General features: G+C 49.7%; 2 protein-coding genes across 2 annotated transcripts in view; one reads left to right on the top strand and one right to left on the bottom strand.

Annotated features, from left to right (window-relative positions):
- Positions 1-5,000: 5,000 nt before the first annotated feature.
- LOC135920338 (nicotinamide N-methyltransferase-like) overlaps positions 5,001-16,317 on the bottom strand; it is a 100,374-nt gene continuing 89,057 nt past the window's right edge. Inside the window, exons 6-7 of the mRNA XM_065454555.1 lie at positions 9,046-9,237; positions 5,001-5,277 (exon numbers count right to left, since the gene is read on the bottom strand). Coding sequence (XP_065310627.1) covers positions 5,040-5,277; positions 9,046-9,237 — 430 coding nt within the window. The 3' untranslated portion in view covers positions 5,001-5,039. The remainder of the gene's footprint in view (positions 5,278-9,045; positions 9,238-16,317) is intronic.
- Positions 9,260-16,317, top strand: part of LOC135920337 (uncharacterized transporter YutK-like) — a 278,506-nt gene continuing 271,448 nt past the window's right edge. Inside the window, exon 1 of the mRNA XM_065454550.2 lies at positions 9,260-9,319. The gene's annotated coding sequence lies outside the window, so the exon portion shown is untranslated. The remainder of the gene's footprint in view (positions 9,320-16,317) is intronic.

Here is a 16,317-nt window from a genome sequence, read left to right on the forward strand (position 1 = left end):
TATGAAGGAAATTATCTCGGAGAAGAAAACTCAGATACGGACAAGCCTATCACCAGAGAGGAAGTCACCGCGGCAATGAGAGCCGTCACGAAAAACACAGCGGCAGGAGCAGATCGAATTAGAAACTCTCTCATAAGGAACCTAAGCGATGAGGCAGTAGACCAGCTGACGGCCTACCTCAACAAGCTTTGGGAAGAAGGAAAGATACCAGCCGAGTAAAAGCATGCTGTGGTACTCATGATTCCCAAACCAGGCAAGAAGCTGCAGATCGAGAATCTCAGACCAATCTCCCTCACTTTTTGCCTGGTAAAACTATACGAGAGGATCGTCACGAAACGCATCCAGCAACACCTGGAAAACAAGAGGCTCTACCGAGACACCATGTTCGGCTTCAGGGCGAACCTCTCGACGCAGGACGTGCTTGTGCAACTTACAGAAGAGGTCCTGGAGACAATGCCCGAGAATGAGGAAAACGTAGTCATGGCACTTGATATAAAAGGTGCTTTTGACAACGTCAGCCACGCCGCTATAATGGAGGGGCTAAATAACACCAACTGCGGGAGAAGAATCCATGACTATGTCAAAGACTTCCTGACCAAGAGAACGGCCAGAGTGAGACTAGGAGAGTTGAGGAGTGATGTCTTCACTACCCCAAGCAAAGGCACACCCCAAGGTTCGGTCATCTCGCATATACTCTTTAATGTGGCGATGATCGTCCTAGCAGAAAGACTCAGCAGAATCCAGGGCATCCAGCACGCGATGTACGCAGACGAAATCACGGTCTGGCTGAACCATGGATCCCTAGGAAAGAAACAGGAGAAGCTACAACAAGTTGCAAGCTGCATAGAAAGATACGTGAAGGAAAGAGGACTAGCCTGCTCTACAGAGAAGTCTGAGCTACTGAGGGTAGGAAGGCACCCCACTGATGCACCACTCGAGGTGTAACTGGAGGGGCAAAACATCCCGGAGAGGAAAATGATAAGAGTCCTGGGAATGTCCATGGCTACAAGCAAGCAGGAAATGCAGCCACACACTCAGCCTGCTCAGCAAGTCAGCTGAACAGGTAGGCAGAATGATAACCAGAGTCTCCCACCGAAGGCATGGCATGAAAGAAGACGACACGCTAAAACTCGTCAGAAGCCTAATAGTCAGCAGGGTAATCTACTCGCTGCCATACCACCCGATGATCAAGAGCGAAACGGAACAAGCAGAGACAATCCTGCGGAAGGCCTACAAGACAGCACTCCACCTACCAAGAAACACACCGAACGACAAGCTGCTACAGCTAGGGATTAGCAACACCTTCGCCAAACTGGCAGAAGCACAGCTTGGAGCACATTTTCACCGCCTCAGAGACACGGCTACGGGAAGAGCGCTCCTGACAAGATTAGGTCGTGAACCAAGGAGGCATCTCGATCGATCCACCGATATACCTGACGAGATCCGTAAGACCCTGCAGGTCAATCCCATTCCGAAAAACATGGAACCAAATCTCCTCGCGGCCAGAAGGCAGGCGCGGGCAGATTATGTGGAAAGGCATTTAGCCAAACTAGAAAACACGGTTTTCACGGATGCAACGCTGTATCCATGGAATAGACATACAAATTACATTAAGACAGCTTCGGTAGTGGTTGACAACGCAGGCATGCACCTGCGCAACTACATGTAGCGCCAGGATAGTGGAAGCGGAGGAGGTCGCTGTTGCGCTGGCGGTGGCTGAGGGCTATCGAAAAGACGAATCAATGGTCATTTTAACGGATTCAAAAGAGACATGCAGGAACTACACAAAGGGTAGAATCTGCAGGGCTGCCTTAGCTATCCTCCGCAAGGCAGAACACCTCAGACACACCGCAACCCACAAACTAATCTGGATTTCGGCACACACTGAGATAGAAGGAAATGAAAGAGCAGACAGCTTGGCTCGCGAGATCACGTACCGAGTCGAGCGGCCACACGCATTGGGACAGCAGTTCACCATGGAGATCGGCTATCAAGAATTACTGAACTACCACAGAGGCAAGAGAATACTCCCCGCCACACAAAGCCTTAACACAGCAAGAAGCAGTTAGTTGGCGGAGGCTGCAAACGGGGACCTTCTCTAACCTACATATACTAAGCAAGATGTATCCTACACAATTTAGGAACACATGCCCGTGGTGCGGGGCAACCCCCACGCTTTACCATATAACCTGGGAGTGTAAACGTAACTACAGATTCCACCAACACAAAACCCCGAGTGTGGAGCAGTGGGAGAGCCGGCTCACCAGCTGCGAGCTCGCCGCCCAAAGGGCAATGGTGCAGCACGCAAGCGAAGCAGTGCGGCTCAGTGGAGCCCTGGACTAGGGGCCCAACCCTGCTAAGAAGGTCAAGCGCCTGCAGCGATGAAGACAAAGACCGAACGCTAAACCCTTAATGGACCAAATAAAGTTTTCTCTCTCTCTCTCTCCCACATACATATCGCGGCATCTGCCCCTGGTGCGGCGACACACGCCCTACACTCTTTGACATCTCGTGGAGGTGCGGGGACAAACCTCAACACTGAAAGACGCCTAGCACGTCATTTGAGCGGTGGGAGATACAGCTGACCGGCGATACCCTGGCGGGACAAGAAGCTCTCGTCCAGCAAGTACGTCGAGCAGCCATGGCCAGTGGAGTCCTGGAATGAAGACACCACCCACTCGACCTCAAGAGCAACGACCTCGATGGTCCAAATAAATGTTTTCTCTTTCTTTCTCTCATACATAAAAGAACCAGCCTAGCAACCGATTTCATTGTTGTTGCAGCACCGCTATGGGTAGCCGCTAGTCGCATTGCGGTGGAATTCCAGCAAACACAAAGAATTCCGCATGTGCCTGCGGCTGAATAATGCGCCGCGGAGGAGGAATGAAGCAATAAAGCATCGCATACCCGCGTCTGCAGTTGTAGCGGGTCGTTTTCAACTGCTTCGCTGGACATGTATCCACTTTCGCAGGGGATGGGGACGGGGATGGCATGTCAATATTTTTTTTTTTGCATGTCAAGCGAAGTTTAGTGTTTTATCGAAGTATGCACCATTTCAGCGTCCCTGGGCAGTGGAGCATCCCGAATGGTTCACGGTAATTGCACATGGTATGTTTTTCGTTATTAACTTCATAACATAGTTCTGGAAGCACATAAGAGTTTATTATTTCTGCACCAGTTTGAGAGGGAAGAAAGTTATTTTTGGAGGGCAATGCAGTCGTGAACGCTGTTGACAGTTAAGTCGTCAGCTTATACATGTATATTTGAAGGAGTTAAGAGTGTCGAATTGGGGACGAAATGTCATTTGTGAACGGTAGGAAGACAATATGGCCAAGAACAGACGTACCACTGGGTACAACAACAACAACAATAATCATATCGCTTATCTCTCGACCTTGGCAATTTTCCTAGGCCCCAACTCGTGAGGCCATTAGTGACGGTCGCAGCGTTTCGAAAGACGAGAAGGGGCGAGACCAATTGCACCCCTTTTCCCAGTCAGTGTCGCTTTTAGCGAGACTTCGAAGGGTAAATATGTTTCTGCAGCTCTAACAAGAGCTTGATTATTGAAATTTTCATCATTTGGATAGATAACGTCAAGAACCGGCATTAAGACTGTTCGGATGCGTTGTCACCTAACACGATGATTTTGGCCAACTCTACTGCAGTTGGTCGACTCAACATGTTTGGCTGGCGTAACTGTGGATATTAAAGGTTGTTGTGCTGATATTTATAAGTAAGATATTGTTTGTAATGGCAAGATATAAGATTCAAAGCAGACTGAAACCTAGTGGCACATATGCTGTAGCACATACCCATTAGCCAAAGTGGCACATAACTTCAGACTGCCTTATCACTGTGATCGGTCCACGAAAACGGCGAGATAGTTTTGGCCTCCAGAAAGTGGCTGGACTCAAAGAAGAGTAATTTGGATTAAAATATATTAACGCAACTATTTCGAATCACGTACATAACTACTGAAATTGCCTCATATCAAAGGTTGCCATTCAGGCCACAAGATGGTATAATGATAAGCTCATCGTGAGTATTATTACTGTGCAATTTAAGAAAAGGAAATGGCGCAGCTAGAAATATAAACATCCTGTATGTAACGTTTCAGAGATGCTAAGTTAATCCATGTTTTCATTTTAGAGCGCAGCTCTTAAACGCCCGTTTCTGCGGCGAGGGGCGGTGGCAGCGTAAACGAGCGAGCGAGCATAGCGAAAGATGAAAGAGTGAACGCAGAGCGACAAATGAAAGACGCGAGCCGCGAACGGCAGAGAACAATGAGAGCGGTCCCTTCAGTAACGTGCGCGCGGGAAACTGGTGTCATGCGGACCCACCCGACCACTCGATGCGTACTCGTATCTCTCGTTTCGTATTATCGTTTGCTCGCATCAGCTCTCGCTCGCGCTTGTTTGGTTTTGCTTGGTTTGTTCTCGTTCGTGCTTGTTTGGATTGTCATGGTTTGCAATTTTGTAATTGATTTCATGCGTGACGGGAATTGTCTGGTACTTTTTGGAAGCCACGCCGCACCAGCGATTACACTGGAACCTTTGTCGAGTCACCTACAAAAGCCGACGCGCTTGACCCGCAGATCAGATTTACGACAATTGCTGGCTCCGATACATGTCTTTCTCAAATTCTTTCCCCTAATATATCACGAAAAAAAAACCTGTAGAACTGCACTAAAATTTCGCATTAGGGAGTATCGTAATCGTCGTTGAATTTTTTCTTCTACAAAAGCAAAAGCAGCAGCTCTGCCTCCTTTCTATGACTGCTGGCCACCGCACAGCGGTTTTGATACCGCGCAGCACCGGATAAATTTTGAAGGACTTTTTTGTCGTTGAAGAGTGGCACGTACCCAACGTACACATGCAATGACCCAAGTTGGTCCGACGGTTGGTTTCGAACGCGGTTCCTTCAGCAGGAGAAGCCCATGTTCTATCATGCACCAAGGAGTACATCGCATGCCAGAGAAACTGCAAGCCGATCGCTGTGACTGCGAGGATAGCGATTTATTGTGGCCCTGGGCGGGACGTCTAGGGCTTGCGGGCGAGCACCAGGAAGGACTTTGTGTAGTCGCTGACCGAGTGGAAGTACTCGCGGTCCACGATGATCCACTCGAGGTCCATGAAGCCGGCATCGCGCAGCACCTTCTCCACGTTCTCCTTGGTGAGGGTGACGCAGTTGAACTTGCCCGCCTTCATGTCCCAGTAGGTCATGCCCAGCACACCGCTCATCATCACGTGGCCTTGGCGACGCAGCAGGCCGTGAACCCTGCACACCGCGGCGCGCCAACACCCGATGTTGTCCAGGGTGTGAAAAGAAGGGGGCTTGCTTACTTGACACCCTATAGTTATCGTATTCAATGCCCTGGCTCGGGCTACTGCGCATAGATTTCGTACCTTTTAGTGTAGCATGTATTATCTAATTTTGAAAGTAATAACAGAAAACATTGGCAGAAACCATTTGTGGGTGACGGTCGACGGTAGTGCGAAAAGCTTTGAAGCAATGTTATGGCAGGATTGAAAACCGGGCTGGTTGTTCATCCTGGCAAGTTCCTTGAAGCGTACCAGGAAGGCTAAACAGCAAGAACCGACAGCTGACAAGGCGCTTACTCGCAACTGAAAGATTTATGAAACAGGCTTGACGTATATAGATAAATGTGATCGCGTTTGCGGTACATATAGCAAGGGAAAGAAATCAAAACCATAACCGATAGATTATACAGGTAAAACCGTGAACGTAAAGTCGATGTGCATCTGTGCTAGAGATAACAAAACAAAAAGCAAATTCCTCATTGTGTAGGAAGACACAATAAGGAATTCATTTTATTTTCTTTATTGCTATCTAGCTAGCATGATGGTGATGATGATTTATTCGTATCCCCCTTGAAACGGGGAGGGAGCAAATCGTCACCTAGCCTGCTTGAGTTACTCCGGTATGCGCTATCAATGCTTTTCCTTTTAGCATTCTTGTATACCTCTTTTTAATCTTCTCTATCTAGTTTGTACCGCTGCCTATGCCTGTTATGGATCCTGTCGTATGTCTCTTTCCTGCTTTTTTTCCAGCAATATTCTAAACGTCTCTTGCTTATCTTGACTGCTGACTGGTTGATACTTCTGTCTGCTTTAAATCCAAGCGCTTCTGGAACTTATACGTTACGTACTGGCCTCACTGGGTGGATTCCTTCGCATTCAATTACGATTTGCGGAGTGGCCACCGGATTTTTTCTGCAGCATACACATGCCTCACCTAATTGCGAATATTTGCTTTGGTATGTTTTTGTCCTTAGGCAACCAGCTGGAGCCTCAAATAGCAAGAAACTACCCTTTGTGTTATCCTACATATTTTCCCTTCTAATTTCTTTGTTCTCATTCTTGTAAATCTCTATATTCTTTTTTGTTTCCATTCTTTGCATCCAATTCAATATCTCTGTTTCTCTCACTTTCTTTCTGATGACTCCTGGTTGCCTATTTACCCTTTCGGTTACCCTGCACTTGGTTGCCAACTTTCTCGACCCATTCCTTCATTCTGTATCCACGCTTTTTAGGTACAGACACTTGTGCACTTTAGTCGGCCATTTACTTCGATCCATGTTTCTGAATCTTTCTTGAAAATTAATTTCGCTCTGAGTTTCTCTGACTTCGAACGAGGCCCAACCCATGTAACCCTGCACTGCCTCATTTGTGGTTTTGCCGTGGGCTCCCAAATATATGTATGACGTGGGTTTGATACCACCCAGTACCGGAGAAATTTTGAAGGATTTGTCTTTGTCACTGAAGAATGGTCGACATACTCAGCGTACACACGCAATGACCAAAGTTGGTCCGGCGGTTGCTTTCGAATGCGGTTCCCGCAACAGAAGCCCGATGTTCTGTCATGTATCATGGACTACCTAGTGATCCAAGTTGGGATCAAAGAGGTTAGATACCGGCACGGACATAAGTACTAAAAAGTGCCTGAGGTATCATTAATTGCAAATTTCATTAAAGCAGTTATAGCGTTGTATGTTGTAGGTTTCATGTCACCGTGTTGTTCTGTTACTGTTTCATTACCGTGTAACAACTGCATACGCATTTCGCTATTAGAAACGTCATATATCTTAGCTTGCGAGCTGTAGTATTAATCGTCTAGAAGCCGAGCAACAATGACCAAGCCTTCCAATCAGCTACAAGAGTGTACACGGACTCTAGAGTAAAGTGTAAGTTAAAAAAATTAGTATCAAGGCGTACAAGTTCAGAAGCTGCTACGCTGTTTGACAGATAATGTTTGGGACGATGGATACTGTGTCGCGTAGTTTCCTTAAACAGTCGTTACGATGCGCCAGTGGGTTATAGCTACCAGTAAACTTAAAAATAAATTGTAGTATTGCCGAAAGGGCGGCTCAAGGCTTGACGCTATGCTTGAACTCATCCGACAGTGTCCTAACTATACGCGAGCATGACTCGTGGGCGCGACGCAGCAGGCAGGGCAACTGCTGCTGGGCAGGAGGAGCAGCGCCATGGCAACTACCAGGCGTCTCACCACGCTTTGTGTGGAGCGCCGCCAGGGGCCGCTGCAGGAGTCGCGCATCGATGGTGCGCGAGATGAGGCCGAAGGAAAACCGCCGAAGTTCATAATAACCGCAGTGAAATAAACAACTTTACATTTACTACCCGCTGAGCTCGGACCAGTATATACACAGCACAGCTCAGCAGGAGCGTTAATGTGCTTGTAGTGTGCGCGCGCACAGCCTTCGGGCCAGCAGTGAAAGGCAGAATTACGCTGGGTCGGCTCCACCTGCGAGCCGACTGAGCGGGGCGCTGATCTTGCATCTACGTCGCTGCGTGGTTCTTGCAGCGAAATAGAGTACATAATAATTATTGGGTTTTACGTGCCAAAACCACGATGTGATTATGAGGCACGCCGTAATGGCGGACTCTGGAAGTTCGGACCACATGGGGTTCTTTAACGCGCACCTAAATCGAAGTGCACGGGTGTTTTCGCATTTCGCCGCTATCCAAATGCGTCCGCTGTGGCCGGGATTCGATCCCGCGACCTCGTGCTCTGCAGCCCAACACCGTAGCCACTAAGAAACCGCGGCGGGTGGCCAAATAGAGTCCGCAAATATGTAGACCCTCTAACCTTCCGCGCACGCACCGTCACTGGTGGGACAGAATGGCGGTGGTGGGGTCGCGATGACAGCGTGAATGCGCCTGAAGCGTCCCAACAATTCGGGTCTCAAATCCGAAAGCACAAAGCAAGCCCTTTTCTCGTTGATTCACTTACGTGTCCCTTCCTATCACGACTCAACTAGCGCTAATATGAACCTACTAATCGATGATGAGAAACACACTGGACAGTGCCAGCTTGTTCGAACCACGACACGATAGCTTACGGTCTCACTTCGTTAGCGGGATATCGTTTCATGCTATAATTAAGAAGAGAGAGTCATAGATAGCTTGAATGAGATGAGGAATGCCTGCTTGACTTCACCGTAACTGTATAGCGCGCGAGTGACTTTGAACATCGGTCAGCAGTGTGGAGGAAACGAGGTGAACAGACGGAAAAATTGACAGTATAATTAAAACACGGTAGAAATATCAGAACACATCGTGGCAACGTGTCGCAACGTGTCTGAAAATACCTGTCAGGTACAGCTTTAGTAACTCTTGAATGTGGTGCGGAAGAAAACTCACGTGCTCGACGCAGACAAACACGTTACGCTATGCGTGCGATATCAACGCAGGTGCGTGTCTCGGCGAAGTTCAAAAACGTGCGCCTCGCACAACATCGCTTTCATTTGCCGTTCTGGTGAAACGAAAATGTTACAATGACACTTTGAATGCTCTTTACAGCCTGGCGCAAATGCAGCTGCGTGCATTGTACATTATGTAAATTTAACGTACCGCTGCCTACTTAGACATAAACTGTATGCATCCTAGGCCAGGTACCAGCCGTGCAGCTGGTGCCAGGCAGCGTGTATCAATAATTCACATATTCTTATTTACTATGCCCGCATTCTGCAGCGTCCCTTCGAGAGAGAGAAAGAAGGAACTGTGCCTCTTGATGACCCTGGCGTAGGTGTCCAGGTCCTGGATGACGGCCTCGAGCAGCATGGAAGTGACGACCACGTCGTAGGCGCCTTCGCGGTCATGCTTCTCAGGCAGGAACTTGCCCTGCTCGCGGTTGAACAGGTCGCACGACACCACGTCCGACACGCGGCAGCGGAGCTGCTCCTTCAGCTGAGCGGGCCTGCGAACACGCGCCCTCTCTGAAGTGTGGGGGCTTCTGCCAGGGTTGCACACAGTTCACCCTACCGGCCCGCAGTATCAAAGTGAGTGTCCAGGCCGAACGCCAGCGTATCGCAACGATTCCCGCCATTTCTTATTACATGACGAACCAATAGAGAGCTTTGGATTAGGGGACGCAAACGGCTTGCGTACGCAAGAACTAGGGGCCACGGTAATGCGCATGCGCAGACCCCTACATCTGAGTCTGCGCATGCAATACCGTACAACACCGTACGCATGCACAGCACCGTCAGCCCTAGTTCTTGCGTACGCAAGCCGCTTGCGTCCCCTAATCTAAAGCTCTCCAATAAATAGGATTTCGCAAAAACAAGGACAAAGTAGAGGTGTATGGCTGCATTGGCAGGCGAGATCCACGTCATCAGCACCAAAGCGTGGTCAGCCACTTGGACCACAGGGGGCCCAACAGGTGTTGCTGGTATTTGTTAGTGAAGCATTCTTTGCCTCATTCTCGGCCAATTGAAGTATGCATGTGGCTACAGGTTCCTGTGTCGCCTTGCCTTGAGAGAAATAAAATAATCTGTAACCGATGTGGGGATCAAACCTCTGCCGTCGAGCACAGCAAGCGGGTGTTCTAACCAGTAGGTCATGAATATTTATTTGATTGCAATGCTAGGATTATCAATGATCCAAGCAATGGCACAATTTTATGACACATTTTTAAAATAGTGTCATACATAGCAAAGTTTCCGCAACAAATTTCGAGCCCCTTCGTTTCCCTTCTTCTCATATATATATACGACGTATGTGGAAACACGTTCTTTATTGGCTAACGTTTCGGCTAGCGCGCCAATCGTTATGTTAGACAGTACAGAATTTGTTTCCACGTACGTATTTTTCATTTTTAGTTTTTTTTGACGCTACATCAGCGGACCCCAGCCTGCTTCTATTGGCATATATATATACTGACGCGTGTATTCTATGCAGATGACGACGACGATGGGAGCACTAATGGAATAAACCGGAGCTCTTATAAAACGTCACCATGCCGTCCGGGATGTTAATTACGGCGCCATATTCTTTTAGGAAGTCCATTCCAACATTCAAATCTTTGCATCATACAGGAAGGACGATGAAAGCGGCCACGAAAGAAGGGTCCCCGATGTTAACTCTAGCAGTACATCTTCCAGTAGGCATCAGTAATTGGCCGCCTGCCGTCCTTATGTGAAGTCCCGTCCATGGCATTCTTACTTTCTTCAGGCGGAGGACGAGTTCCTGACTCATTATAGAGAAGTCGGCACCAGTGTCGACTAAAGCTGTCACCGGCTGCCCATTCACGAAAACATCAATGTCGGCGCTCACAATTTCTTCAGTGTTTATCGGCTTCACGTCGTTCTGCAGCGAGACTGCTGCGGGCTTTTTAGTGTCTTGCGGTGAGCCTGCAGCCTTATCCCCAGAGGTCGCCGCCTTCATTTTCCCCGACGGGGGCTGGGCGACCTTCGTCCTTGGAGCTCCGCAAAAGTACGTCCAGTAGATGAAGCCATCTGACGTGGAGGGGTTGGAGAGCGCGACCGACGGCCGAAATCGGACCGATCATTGGGCATGGATTCGTCATTAGGGTGCGCTATTGGGGGTCGCTGAAAAGCAGCGTCGTCGCGGCGTAGCATGACATCCTCATTTGCACGTCGACCATAGGACCACGGACGAAGAGGTCGAAATGATGTGTCACGATGCCAGCAATGACGCGAAATATTGCCGGCGCCTCCGCAGTGAAAACAGAGTGGGCGCCTATCGACACAGCGCCATACGTCGGTTCTCCGAAGTTGCGGCCGTCCCGTAGCGTCGTTTTGCGGCGGTGACCAAGACACGGCGAACGACGGCTGGCGGTATGACTGCAGCGGAATAACGGCTGCGCGCTTCGAAGCCTCCTCTTGCGGCGTCGACCAAGGAGCGGCTGTCGGAGGCTGGTGGTACGGCGATGTGGTTGCAACCGGTGGTGGACATCGGACAGCGGCGGCCTAACTCAGGGGTCGCTGGTGGTCTTGAAGATCGGTTACCGGGAACGCCTTCCAGATTTCGTCACGCACCACTTCGGCGATTGCCGCGACGGGTCTATCTAGTGTCGGTGGCAGAATCTTTTGAATTTCCTCTCTGATGAGCTCTCTGACCAACTCACGCAAGGAGTTCTGATACTCGGCAGTCACTGCGGCGGCATTGATTGTAGTGCGGGTGGACAGTCGATCGTATTGCCTGCATCTTTGATGAAGGGCCCGCTCAATAGCCGTCGCCTCTTTGATAAGCTGAGCGACAGTGACTGGCGGATTGCGCACAAGCCCCGCGAACAACTGCTCTTTTACACCTCGTATGAGGTAGCGCAACTTCCTATCTTCGGTCATGTTCGGATCGGCTCTACGAAAGAGGCGGGCCATGTCCTCGGCGAACATTATAACCGACTCATTAGGTTGTTGCACGCGTAGCTCCATCATTTGCTGGGCGCGGTCACGTCGGTCGGCACTCGCAAAAGTATCCGTGATCCTTTGCCTAAAGTCATGCCATCTCGTGAGGCTACCCTCGCGGTTCTCGAACCAAGTACGGCCACTGTCGTCAAGGGCGAAATAGACGTGGGAGAGCTTTTGCTGCTCAGTACACTGATTAATCTGTGCGACGCGTTCATAATTGTCCAGACAGTCTTCAATGTCTTCGAAGACTGCTCCGCGATAGCGATCGGGAACCAGCGGATGCGGAACGGTTACCTGGTGTGGACTGGGAAGCCGACTGCTTTGGGGTGCTTGTGTTGGACTGGTTTCGGTCATTGCAAGATGTGTGCAGCTCCTGGAGAGAGGTGGTTGAAGAGCGGAGAACTCCGGGGCAAGGCCTAGCAGTCGAGGACTAAAGCAATGCACGGACGTCGTAACTGGTGACAGTGCGTCCGGGCTAGATGAACGGCTCCAAGAAGGATTCCGACGCATCAGACGCGGTCAGTACCCAGCACCTCCACCAGTGTCGCGGTACAACGCGGACAGAACACAAGGAGACGTTGTTCACGTACAACAGGACAATCAGTTCAAAAACAAACAGCGCAGAGACACGTCTTATTCGTCATCACCCAATCTAACTCTGACCCACTAGGCGGAGTCCATTAGTGCTTCATTAGTACAGTGCTTCCACACGACTTTGACGACACTGATACGGACGCCGATGTGTTTACGCAACGCGCAGAAAAAGCTCGGCGCTCGCGCGCTTGCGGATCTGCCAGCAGCAAGACGACTCCGGCTGCTACGATATTCACCGTAGGATAGTTACCTATGAAGTCGGCGACAGAGTGTGGGTTTGGACACCCATACGGAAACGAGGCCTCTCCGAGAAACTGTTAAGGCGATACTTCGGGCCATATCTGGTATTGCGGCGACTCAGTGATGTCACCTACGAGGTCGTTCCCGATAATCCCAACTGTACGCGGCGCTGCACACACCGTCCTGAACTTGTGCACGTTGTCCGCATGAAGCCGTATGTGAGCGAATGACTATGCTAGCGGCCTTTACTTCCGCAAGTGACATTTCTTGTCTAGCATCGGGACGATGCTGTCGTAGGGAGGGACAAATGACGCGTGTATTCTATGCAGACGACGACGACGACGACGACGATGGGAGCAATAATGGGCTCCGCCTAGTGGGTCAGAGTTAGATTGGGTGATGACGAAGAAGACGTGTCTCTGCTCTGTTTGTTTTTGAACGGATTGCCCTGTTGTTCATGAAGAACGTCTCCCTGTGTTCTGTTCGCCGTGTTGCATCGCGAATATATATATATATATATATATATATATATATATATATATATATATATATATATATATATATATATATATATATATATATATTGTATTTTTGGAGCAGTGCATACAGGCACATGAATACGAAACCGGTACCGTTGAGACATGTTCCTCGTTATCTTAAACCGAGAGTGCGCACTCACTACGGTAAAGCAACAAGACGCTATTATGTTCCTGCTATCTTCAATGAACTACCAGACGATGTACTTTCTTTGTCCACCCGCAAAACACTGAGAGTTGCTGTACAAGCGTTAGAGAACCTTTAATATGTACAGATGTTATCAGTGCATATTTGATAATGTGTGATGGATAATGTGGCTTCTGATGGAGTTCTGGTGTGTCGCGTAGATTGCCGCGGCTGCCGGTTGTCGCCGCACAAGCCCTCTTGTGGCTTCGGCGCTTCCGTTTTAGCGCGCAGCTCTTTGGCGTCCGTTCCTGGGTTTCGCGTCGTCGTCGTCGTCGGCGTTGTCGGCGTTGTCGTCGGCCTCGTAACCAGCTCGCCGACGAATCTGCTGCTCCGCCGCCGCGCATGCGCGCTGTCGGCTCTCCGGGCGAGGGAGGATGATGGAAGGGAGGAGGAGAGACTGTGGAGGAGGGCTGGCTACACAAATGGCTCTTTGGCGTCCGTTCCTGGGTTTCGCGTCGTAGCTCGCCGACGAATCTGCTCCGCCGCCGCGCATGCGCGCTGTCGGCTCTCCGGGCGAGGGAGGATGATGGAAGGGAGGAGGAGAGACTGTGGAGGAGGGCTGGCTACACAAGTAGCTCTTTGGCGTCCGTTCCTGGGTTTCGCGTCGTCGTCGGCGTTATCGTCGGCCTCGTAACCAGCTCCGCCCCCCTTTCATCCCCCCAGCGCTAGCAGCGACCGACTGATACCGCTTTCGTGAGTCGGCTACCGCACTCACGAAAGACGTCGTGCACTTCCTGCAACTCGCATTAACCGTCCATCGATCCACACCGATGTTAGTAGTGGGGGACTTTAATGTTGACATAAAGACAAACAGCAATTTCCTAACACTTATGCGGGAGAACAACCCGTTCCTCTCGCTCGTAACGCGTCCCACGGCTGTGACAACCTCGCGAGGCACTTGTATAGATCTCGTCTTTGAGAATCAAGCATTGGTGTACCAAGTCAAACATATATCAGTCTATTTCTCCGACCACAAAGCTTCCTTCATGACTGTCAAGAACTGTTAGTGGAGTCTTTGTTAAAGGAATACGTGTGAAAAATAAAAAAAAATTCTGTGATAGCGCATACATGTGTTGCTCGATTTCTTTGCCTCAATCTATCGAAAAGGTGAAACAGCTTATTTGCTGCGCTCAAATTTCGCATTAGGAAGTAACGTAATCGTCGGTAATTTTTTTTTGTATACTGTTTTAACTATACTGAATAAAGATTATTATATATATATATATATATATATATATATATATATATATATATATATATATATATATATATATATATATATATATATATATATACTGTGGGGTTCTCACCCGTACTCTTGTGACAAAGGCACGACAACACAGTAGTGCGAACAATCACAAGGGCATTTATTGCACCTTTCATAGTTCAATGCCTGCTAGCCGTGTTGCTATCCACAAACTATGCCGATGGGCGCGCGACAAATCTAGGAAGTCCGACTCACCGCGACCGGATAGCGAGCGAATATGTTCGCCCCATGCTGGATCCCAACGCCTAGTCGTTCGCGTGTACGGTCACGCAAACAGTGGCGCGTTCGAAGGCGGCCACCTGAGACGGTCTCGCCGAAGCATGGATCGGCGCACGCGCGGCACGGCACGTCCGCACTGCTTGCTGACCCGAACCAAAGAGGAGTTGTCTTTCGGCGCCCAAGTAACCCCGCCTGTCGGCGGCGTTAGCAGCGCAACACTCGCGCCATCTCTCGTACTGCCCCTCAACCACTCCGACCGCCACGGGCGCCAGGCCGCGCGAGCCATGCGGGAAAACAACATATCAGGGGACGCGTGAGACTCACGCATCCCCACAACACACACACACACACACACACACACACACACACACACACACACACACACACACACACATATATATATATATATATATATATATATATATATATATATATATATATTTATATTTATATATTTATATATTGTTACGGTGGAGGGAACGAAGAAGTTGGATTGGTCTAGACGAAGACGAAGTCTGGCAGTTGCCTGAACGCCATATACGCTAGTTGTAAATATACGTTATTTTACACTCGTGGGCCTGCTTTCTTGCTGCAACATTTTGGTGGAAGGTGCGGGATACAATCACGGAACTTCGCAGCGGACGTCATCTACCTGCCGCCACAATGGCAAATCAACCGACACAAGCGACAACGCCTCAGCAGCCCGTGCCAACGGTCATCCTCACTCATCCGCGGGACCCAGGGACATTTTGCGGCACGGACAACGCCGACGACGAGGACTGGCTTACGATGTACGAACGAGTGTGCGACGACAGGTGGGATCCAACAATGATGCTAGCAAACGTCATATTTTACCTAAGAGGAACTAGCTGCGAGGCAATGGTACGACACACACGAAGCTGACCTAACGAGCTGGGATGTCTGCAAAGAAAAAATGCGAGACCTGTTTGGCAGACCTGTCGGTCGTCAGCTGGCGGCAAAAAAAGAACTTGCGTGTCGCGCTCAAACGTCCACAGAATCCTATGTAGTCTACATACAGGATGTGCTGGCCCTCTGTCGCAAGGCTGATAACAACATGACCGAGGCAGACAAGATTGGTCACATATTGAAAGGTATTGCAGACGATGCCTTCAATCACCTGATGTGCAAGGATTGTGCCACTGTGGATGCAATTATAAAGGAGTGCCGGCGCTTCTACAAGCGAAGGGCCGCCGCGTCACTCAGACTTTCGACCGATTGCCCAATACCGCCGCGACAACTTCTTGCGAAGACCTGCCACGCTTCGTTCAGCCCACAGGACCAGAAGAAATCACGCGCATCGTTCGCCGTGAGCTTGAGGCCATGGCTCCGGCTCCAGTCCGTTCTGACTGTCGGGAAAGCGTGCCCGCTATCTCCCTGATACAAGCGGTCGTTCGGGAGGAAATAGCAAGTTTGGGCATTCCATCTCTCTGCTCGGTCCGCCATACAAACACCTACCAGATTTCTCCGGCCGCTCGTTCCCAGACGCAAAGCTTTCCGCCCCCTCGTCGCAAACCAGCTGACTGGCGCACAGCGGATGATAAACCTATCTGTTTTAATTGTT

This window comes from Dermacentor albipictus, chromosome 1, assembly GCF_038994185.2.
Source record: "Dermacentor albipictus isolate Rhodes 1998 colony chromosome 1, USDA_Dalb.pri_finalv2, whole genome shotgun sequence".
NCBI classification, from domain to species: domain Eukaryota; kingdom Metazoa; phylum Arthropoda; class Arachnida; order Ixodida; family Ixodidae; genus Dermacentor; species Dermacentor albipictus.